General features: G+C 40.8%; 1 protein-coding gene across 1 annotated transcript in view; it reads left to right on the plus strand.

Moving 5' to 3' along the window:
• LOC142969978 (DNA-binding protein RFX7-like) overlaps window positions 1–8,905 on the plus strand; it is an 18,867-nt gene extending 9,962 nt beyond the window's left edge. Inside the window, exons 6-9 of the mRNA XM_076110117.1 lie at window positions 649–733; window positions 865–1,078; window positions 1,808–2,088; window positions 2,750–8,905. Of these exons, the coding sequence (XP_075966232.1) occupies window positions 649–733; window positions 865–1,078; window positions 1,808–2,088; window positions 2,750–5,986 (3,817 nt within the window). The 3' untranslated portion in view covers window positions 5,987–8,905. The remainder of the gene's footprint in view (window positions 1–648; window positions 734–864; window positions 1,079–1,807; window positions 2,089–2,749) is intronic.
• The last annotated feature ends 290 nt before the right edge of the window (window positions 8,906–9,195 follow it).

A 9,195-nucleotide genomic window follows, 5' to 3' on the forward strand; every position in this document is an offset into this window, starting at 1 on the left:
AGCATAATACAGAGGCCACCGTGATCTTAACCTTCACGACACAATTGTGATATTTTTTTTCTCCTCTATTTTGCTGATGGCGTAAAAGTGCAAAACTTGATTTGTGTTTATAGCCTTCAGTCATTCAGGTTAATGAATTATCTTGGTGTGAGAGTTTTATGGGTTGTGATGGCGAAATACTTTTGCCTGTTGAAGGGAGTTTGTTTTGAACTTGTATTAGCAAACTGCTAGTGTCTGAGGGATCAAGGATTTGTTTTCATTCATAGTTTGACAATAAGCACTAATTAAAGTAGTCTGTAAAAGAACTGGTACAATATCAACGTATTAAACACATTTTAAATTAAAGTAGTTTTACTGCAGCAAAGTGGTTAAACATTTTGGAAACTCTTGAATATCCAATTTCAGGCTCGGAATATATTTCTTTTCAGATTTTCATTTTTATATCCAACAGGCCCTAGATATGAAAAACAATCTTAATTCTACATTGATCTGTCAAATGAAAAACAGAGTTTGGGAAAATGAAATGGTCCAATTTTCTAATATTGATTTTTTTTACAATGGAAAACTGATTACATTCCATGGAACGTGTACAATCTATATTACTGCAGACGTTGGAATCACATGTTTTTGATCTTAACACCAGCTTACATATTGCTACAGTGGACTGAGGAAGAGGCTCTTTGTTCACATGCCATCTTTACCCTCTCTGGATCTCCATAAAACAGGGGATGGGGTAAGCACATTTAGATCTTCCTTATTAATATTTTAAAATATCCTTAAATCTCTTTGACTCTATTTTTTTTCAATGTCCTGTCATGCAATGTATCATGTATACATGTAAAAACACTAATCGTTTGTGTGTAGCTCCAGTGTGATGTCGTAGAGTCACCGGGCCAGCTGAGCAGCATAAAGGAGGACGTACGATTTGCAGCCTGTGATCTGGTGTGTGAGTGGGCCCAAAAGGTGCTGAAACGCCAGTTTGATGCCGTGGAAGACTTGGCTCGCTTCCTAATCGACAGCCATTACATCAGCAACAAGTCTCTGGCAGCTCTCACCATTATCACCGGCACAGCAACAGGTCAGACGCTCTCTAAATCGGCTTCATGCCGCCTGTGTAAAAACAGGTCAACTGTGGCATCTTGAGGCGGCTGCCTGCTACTGCTCTTTTATGTCGGTAAAAAAAGTGTCTGCTTAGATATTTTTCATGAGGACAGCTGTGTTTTTCAATTACCAGACTTACCTGACTTTTTCATCTTTACTGGAGATCTCTGGTCAAACACATACACATTACTCATTTGATATGTGGAAAAACTAAATATTCAATATTATAGAATCAACAAGACACACATGTTTGAACCAAATGCATTTGCACTTAAATCAGACTATATGACTGAATATACATACATGAATGTTCCTATCTAATGTCGCAGCTGGTTGTATTTTTGTAGTTATTAGTTTGAATTTGTTTTTGTTTATCTTATATGTGTATAGTTTGATCCAGTTGTTGATATTATTAATGAATGTATGTTGTTATTTGATTTTGATTGTGTTGTGTTGGGATCAGCTGGGTTTTTAATCTTAGCTTTTGGACCTTGCACTCATTATTGTATTAATGTTTTATTTGGACTTTTTTAAAGCGTGGACTCCTGGATGTTAAGTGTTATAAACAATAAGTTAGGGTATTTTCCAATGAAGTGCCATGATCACAGCATATTGTCTTCACATATTATGATGATGAGGCTATTTACTTTTTACTATTAACAGATGCATGATACATCTCTAACCTACCGCTGTTTCCTTTCTTTAGAGGTTAAGTCTTCACAGACGGTTTCAGCGTTTGTCCCCACTGCCGAGGCTCACTCCTTCCAGCCTCATGTGACGACCCTGTCCTCACCTTCTGTCGATGCAAAGCAGCAGCTCCAGAGGAAGATCCAGAGGAAACAACAAGAACAGAAGCTGCACTCTCCTTTACCCGGAGAGGGACAAACCAAAAGGGCAGATGACCGTGTGCCTTGTGCCAACCCAACCCCTCTGTCACCTCAGCCAACCATTGGCATCGTGGTCGCTGCTGTCCCGAGCCCCATCACGGTGAGAGAGCAGCACTCTCAGCAGCATGTAGATTACACTGTTGTGTGTAATTTTGTCCTGTCTTTTTATCACTGTAGAGTAAATTAAAATCTAGATTTTATTGAAATTTGACTTAAAGTGGTAAATGATATATTTTTTGTTAATACTTAGAACCTGAAAAACACAATTTGGTCCAAAATCACCATTTTTTTAAAATCTAATAACACAGTGAATTAATTAATTAGTAAAGATGAGTGCAGTCATCTTTTTTTTATTCAAATAAATCATTTAATACTGAATTTACTGACATCGAAGAAGTAATCACACTAATGCAAACTGCAGTAAAGATTATACCTCTCATCTTCTGTGTAGAAACGCTGAATGGACTACTGTGCAACACAGTAATAGAGACAGTCAATGATGTTTGTTACTTCAAAGTCACTCAACATTTTAGTGAGTAATTTTGTTCAGATATGAGCGTAAAGCTGCAATTCCTAGGCAAACACATGATTAGTTAAAACAAATATTAATTTATTTTGGATTTATTTCATCATAACAGCTTACAGAGTTAATGGGTTATCCATTCAACATAATGTAAACTAAGGTGAACTAACTATTTATTGCAGACCTTTTGATTATGATCTAGAATTCAGCTGTTCTGATTGACCTTCCCTCCCTGCAGGTACAAAGAAGCAGGCAGCTGTTGTCCCCCAGCCCAATGGGAACAGTAGAGAGCAAAATGCTGCCTATTAACTTCCAAATGGTGACCCAGCCGGTCCAGGCAGTGAAACAGAGCCCCAAAACCCCACAAAATATTAGAGGCAGTCCAGTGGGAGATCGCACTGCTCGGCAGCGCTATGCGCAAATCCTGCCCAAACCTGCGGCCACGACTGCTATCACTTTGCGCTCGCCCTCCACCATGATCATCGGCAACAGCCCTGTTAAGACTGTGATGACCACATGTCATGTCAGCCCAGTCAGTTTGGTCAAGATGACAGCCATATCGCTCGCACCCAACAGCAGCAATACCACCACTTCCCTCGCAAACGCCACTCTGCGGCCGGCATCTGCAGGCATTAGTAGTACTTCGTTTGCAGAAGACATCAACTCCAATCAAGGCACGAGGAGTACTTCTGCAGTCCCCATTCTGGCCCCGGTGGCCAGGTCCGGGCAGACTACTAACACTCATACCATCGATGTTGAAATGGAAGTTGAAGCTATACATAAATACAGCCAAATGCAAAATCCTGGTGCTCTAGTTTTCCCTCAAGAGGCAATGGCAAATAGGGCTAGAGGGGCTTTACATAGGGCTGCCAGTGTGCCCATACCTCAGTCTAAAGGCTTCTTGGGTCTGGAGGACACATCCAGCACTAATTGCAATAGAAATTCCTCTTCAAGCTCTAACACCGTGGCAACAGTCGGAAACAGCAATAACGGCGCTAATAATACAAGCGCTTTGCACTTAACTCACTCCACTCAGAATACCAGCGCTGTTTCTTTACTGAACACCAGCACACCACCTTCATTTGGGGAAAGCAGCAGTTTGATATCAATAAAGGAAGGTTTCCTGTCCACTAAGAGCCTCAGGAAACGTTCAGGCCTCAGTCCAGACCTTTCTCCAATCAAAAGGGCTTTTATGCCCCAGCAGCCAGTAGAGGGCGGTGCTGGTCTTGTATATGGGATTAGAAACACGGTTGGTAACATCTACAGGCCAGGAGCTCCAACTAGACCTGAAAGTGCACCAGCTGCCAGAGAGGTAGAGACCGTCCCATCCGCTCAAGTCCACGCACCTTGCACTTCCTCTGTCAGAGCCAGTGGCTTCTACTCTGTTGCCAAAACGCAGAGCTCAATGCAGAGGAAAAACACTTCCACTGTTATGGAAACTTGCACCTCAGTCAGTCACGCATTAATTCAGCAACAGCAGGGGCACACGATGTCTAACGTGCATGCCATACCTAATAACCCCGGCCTCCAAACACATTCAGGTATGAGTGATGTTAGGGGTTCAGCCCCAGGGAGCCTGGAGGGAGCTCAACAACATACCTACTCAAAGTCTATCCCTGTTACTACACCCTTAGACTTTTTGAATCAAGCTTCATCGTCAAGCCAGCTCCCTATGCAGACTGATATGGACTACTTTCCCTTTGATGATGATGTGACTCAGGACAGCATTGTGGAGGAGCTGGTGCAGATGGAGGAGCAGATGAAACTTAACAACCTGCAGGAGTTTCAAACCTGTGTTAGTCTGCAGGGCCAACAGGCTTTGATGCCAGACAACATCATGTCTAACAATCAGACCATGTCTGCTTACTATCATGCTGCAAACTGCCGCAGCAACCCGATCCAAACTCCAACGCCTACTCCGACTCCAACTCCCACACCCACGTCGGAAATGATGGGAGGAATCCAAGGCTTCACCAGAGAGAGCCCCTTCTCCCGCATCGCCTCCACGACACCAGTGGACAGCGCACTGGGAAGCAGTCGACACACCCCAGTTGGTACTCCACACTCCAACTGCAGCAGCACTGTGCCTCCCAGTCCAGTGGAGTGCAGAAACCCGTTTGCATTCACACCCATCAACTCCAGCATCACTGGTTTCCACGACGGCAGCACCATCTCCAGCAGCCCAGTCAAGCCCATGCAGAGACCGATGGCAACCCACCCAGACAAGACCAGGCTGGAGTGGATGAATACCAGTTACAACAGCAGCAGCGGGAGCTTAAACAAGGCCAACAGTGGAATGGGAATCCTCCCCGGCTATCAAAGCCTGATAGGTGACCATTTCCAAAAACCTCACGCTTTCGCCGTCCCTCACGCACGGCACCACGACAGCCATTTTGGGCGCTTGACTCCCATCTCGCCCGTGCAGCAGCAGGTAACTAACATGGCCAAGCAGGAGGGCTTTGCTGTGCCGGCCCCTCTGGATAACAAAGCCACCAACACACCTGCTACAACCTTTCGATGTCGCAGTGTAAGTCCCGCTGTGCATCAGAGGAACTTGAGTGGAAACACAGGAAACCTTCCCCATATCCCTTGTTCAGTAGCATCTCCCTTTAACTCTCCTGTGATGCCAGAGATGTTACACATCTTTGCAAACAGCCAGACAAATCTTGGGGTGAGCAGCATGGCGCAGAGGAGCCATTCTGTGCCGCTCAACGTCATGATGCAAACTGAGGTCCGGCCCACGCCAGGCCAACACTGCCACAGCAAAAACATCACCAATGTCCTTCTGAGCAAGCTGGATGGGGACCATGACGACACTGTTCGGGGGCTGGGCATCAATAACTTCCCCCCCAGCTACACTGCACGCATGAACCTCACGCAGATCCTCGAGTCCGACGCCAACCTCTCCTGCAGTGACCACCACCTCAGCCCGATGACCTCCGACTCCACCAGCAGATGCAATTTGCAGAGGCCAAATTACCTCATCGAGAATGCTATCAATGAACAAATGATTCTCTCGGCAGTTAACAGCCGAGTACAATCAGCTTCTAGAGAGCAGCAGCGACAACAGGCCCAGTCTATGTTGTTAACGCTGAGCTCACAGCAGCATCAAGAAGAACTACAGCAGCAGTTGGATTTCAGCAGCACTGTGAAAGACCTCCTGGCAGACAACAGCCTTACTGCTGGCAGTCAGCTCATGGACCAGGTGTCAGGGCTAGCTACAGGCACGGCAGATTTCCCTTGTGAAATCAGAATGACATCGGATCTCTCCAGTAGCATCAATGACCTTAACGCATTGGACACAGACCTTCTGTTTGACCCCAACCAGCAGCAAGGGCAATATCAACATGCTACTGCAGAGGAGGAGTTGGTGAATGATGTGCTGTTTCAGCAAATTACCAGCGATACGGCCCATTCAAGTGGACTTGACTGGCTCGAAAGCAAAGATCATCCAACTGTTGGGTTGATGGGTTGAGAATAGAGCTTTTTTTTTTTAGTCATGTTGAACATGTTAACCTGTGGTTCTTGTTTGTTTATTTATTTTCAGGTATTTACACTTTATAATGCAACACTGGACACATTGAGGTTTGTCCAGTTTAAGTGCCAGGCTGAACTGCAATTATGCTGCAGCACTCTGATTAAAATGCTGGTCATTTCCCTTTAATCAGAGCACATCGCCTCACGTTGTTTGATCAAGAGCATTTACAACAAGTAAACAAAAAGTTACTGAACAAAAAAAACAACCTTTTACTGAAAAGTCAGTGAAGAAATCATAACAGCCGTGGATTTCTTAGTGTAACGAATTGTATAAATGAATGAAAAAATGATTTTTATTAATAAGCCTTTTACAAAACTACTTCTTAATATCATTGTGTCTAACTCTTTTAACTGAAGCATTATCTAACTAAAGCATAATGAGAAAAATGACTGCTGAACTAATATTAGTAATAATAGTGACATTTGCAACATTTGTGTGCGATGCATATTCACTGAAGAAAACTGCAAGTATCGCAAATTATCTTTGCAGGAGCTTTAGGTGTCAGTCTAGTTTATGTGCATTTTCTTTCCCTGAAAAAAATATTAACAAGACATGTTTGAAAGTGTACACTCAGTTTATAGAAATGTAATTCAGTCACAGGAACATAGAGCCAAATTCAACAATAGAAATACATTTAATTTATTCTTATGATCGGCTGGAGTTGGCATGGAGCATATAATAGGATGCGGAATCATTTAAAATATAAAATAGATTATCTGATTATATAAAAATGAACACTGTGGGATCAGTTTGATGGAATACATGAAGAGTAATACTTTAAGCGTACCAGAACCATAAAAGAAAGTGATCAATGTCTAAACTGTCAGTTCATCTGGTCCACATTTTCAAGCTTTGAGATGTCGTTCATTTATATATTCCTGACAGTCATCCCAGACTTTGTGCCTCTCCAATGGATTTAAAGAGTCAAGCCAGTCAACCTCTCATGTCTTAATCATCACCACAATCAAACGTCTGCTCAATATAGAACTCAGACAACTTGAAGATGATGATCTCATAGTAGAATTAGGCCTCTTTTGCACTTTGTCTTGTTTTTCAAGCCACATTTTTGCAAAAAGTATGAAAAAAGATAAATTGTCTTGTATAATCTAAACTATAAAGTTGCAGAAACCCTAATGAAGCTATTTTATTTACATGGAAAAAACATTTCTTTGTTAATTGTTAAATCCATAGATATATTAATAAAACCAGCAGTGTAAGATGAGGGCTCTACTCTTAACCACTTGTAGATTAAAAATGGAAATAATTTATTAAAGAAACCATTGATAAGAATTAAACTAAACCCCATGAATGTGGGGTTTCTGCACTTTTAGAGTATGACTCTCGTATAAAGAGTTACGAGACATAATAATAGCCATTTTCCTTTGCACTCAGAAAATGCATTATTGTACTGTGTGCAAATAACTTCCTTGATTCAGAGGTGAAGTTTTTCATCTGATAAAAAAATTGACAAAATAGATGAAATTGAGCATAAATTTACTCCTTATCTCTAAAGAACTTGAACAATGTTGTTTCCTAATGTAGCACTCATCATACTGCACTGACAATCTGTAGTACTTGTGTTTCTTTACATAAATGCACTGAGTTCAATATGAATGATGGAGGAACATGTTTGACTGCATGGCCTGAGGATTTCAAATCATGAAATCACTGATCATATATGAAAGTCTTGTTTTGCACTGATGAAGAGCTGTGTGTAAAGAAGTCATGCCCCCACAGATGAGATGAGGCTCACAGGTGCTCCCTGAGGGTTTTGGTTTTCAAGCCTTATGTCCATACCAAAGACTAACTGTTAAATATAACATGCAATAACATGCTCTGAGATATCTGTGACATACTGAGTTATGTTTGGTAACATTAGTGACAGTTGCAGCACTGGAAAAACATTTCTTTATATAATCAGTTCATCAGGACAATGTTAATGTTTTGTTTACTATTGTTGATGCTTTTGTTAAACCAACAGGTAAATAATGTTTTTATGGAGGCAAAAAAGACACTGTAATTGATCCTGTTTCTCTGTGTTAGCACTAGAGAGTGTGTTTTTATTTTTGGTCAGTCTCACCGTCGTTCAGGGTGTTTGTGTTTTTAATATTTATTCAGAGTGTGTTGTTTGTACAGAAGATGCAACCTTGCAAACCATGTAATCTTGGGAATTCACAATAATCTGATTTGCACTGTCAAGATGTTTTGTAGCATACATTTTAAGTGTCATAGCAAATAACCACATATCATATAAAGTGCTTTTTTTCAACAGATGATTTGTCCAATGTGGTGAATAATAAGAAAATGGAACAAAACTCTCAAAATTCAAAACCTTTCAGAACTGACTTTTGGCAGAAAATTGTCCCAGAAAATATTTGCTCACATTTTTAAAATGTGTAAATTAGACAATCCATAACTATAAGGTGTAATATTAATGTCATGCTATAATGCAAACGCAGAACATTGAATCTCTTTCAGTGTGTTGATAAATATTGTGCGTTGTTTTATACATTTTTAGAAAACGTTTCATTTCTGTAAAAGCAGATTATAATATATAATCTCATTTTGAGTACGATTTAACATTGATCAATTTAGACAAACGTTTCTTATTTATGTTTTATTTTCCCTTTACCGTGTCTGTAAAAACAAACAAAGCATTTATTTGGTTAACTCTGGTTTGTGTTTGAAGAAGACTTTACCCTTCCTCTTGCTGAACGTGGTTCAGAGCTGTAGAACTGCCCTCTACTGGTTGTGTTGCTGTGGTCAGTGTATCGGGGATTCTTTTAATAAGGGGAAGTGCTTGTTGATACTGCTTTATAAAGAGTTTTTCAAACAATAAACATTTTAAGTACATCAGTATCGTGGAATCAGTGTTTTCTTTTTGATATGTGCATAAAAGCAAAATGCACAAGGAACGCATGCTTGTTCACTTTTGAAATCTAGTAAAGTAAAGAATACTAACATCTTTCACCTATAATATTCAGCTATAGTTAACATATGCAAGGTCTCACCTATGACAGTAATCAGACTATTTTGTTTGGACTTCCGACTGAATTTGGGAGAACCTGAATTTCACATTAACAAATTAATTCAAATTCAGAGCACACAATTGCATTTCATGACACATATTGTTTGTGACAAACATT

The sequence above is a fragment of the Anarhichas minor genome, unplaced genomic scaffold (genome assembly GCF_050575085.1).
Source record: "Anarhichas minor isolate MPS153535 unplaced genomic scaffold, ASM5057508v1 ptg000042l, whole genome shotgun sequence".
Classification (NCBI taxonomy): Eukaryota; Metazoa; Chordata; class Actinopteri; order Perciformes; family Anarhichadidae; genus Anarhichas; species Anarhichas minor.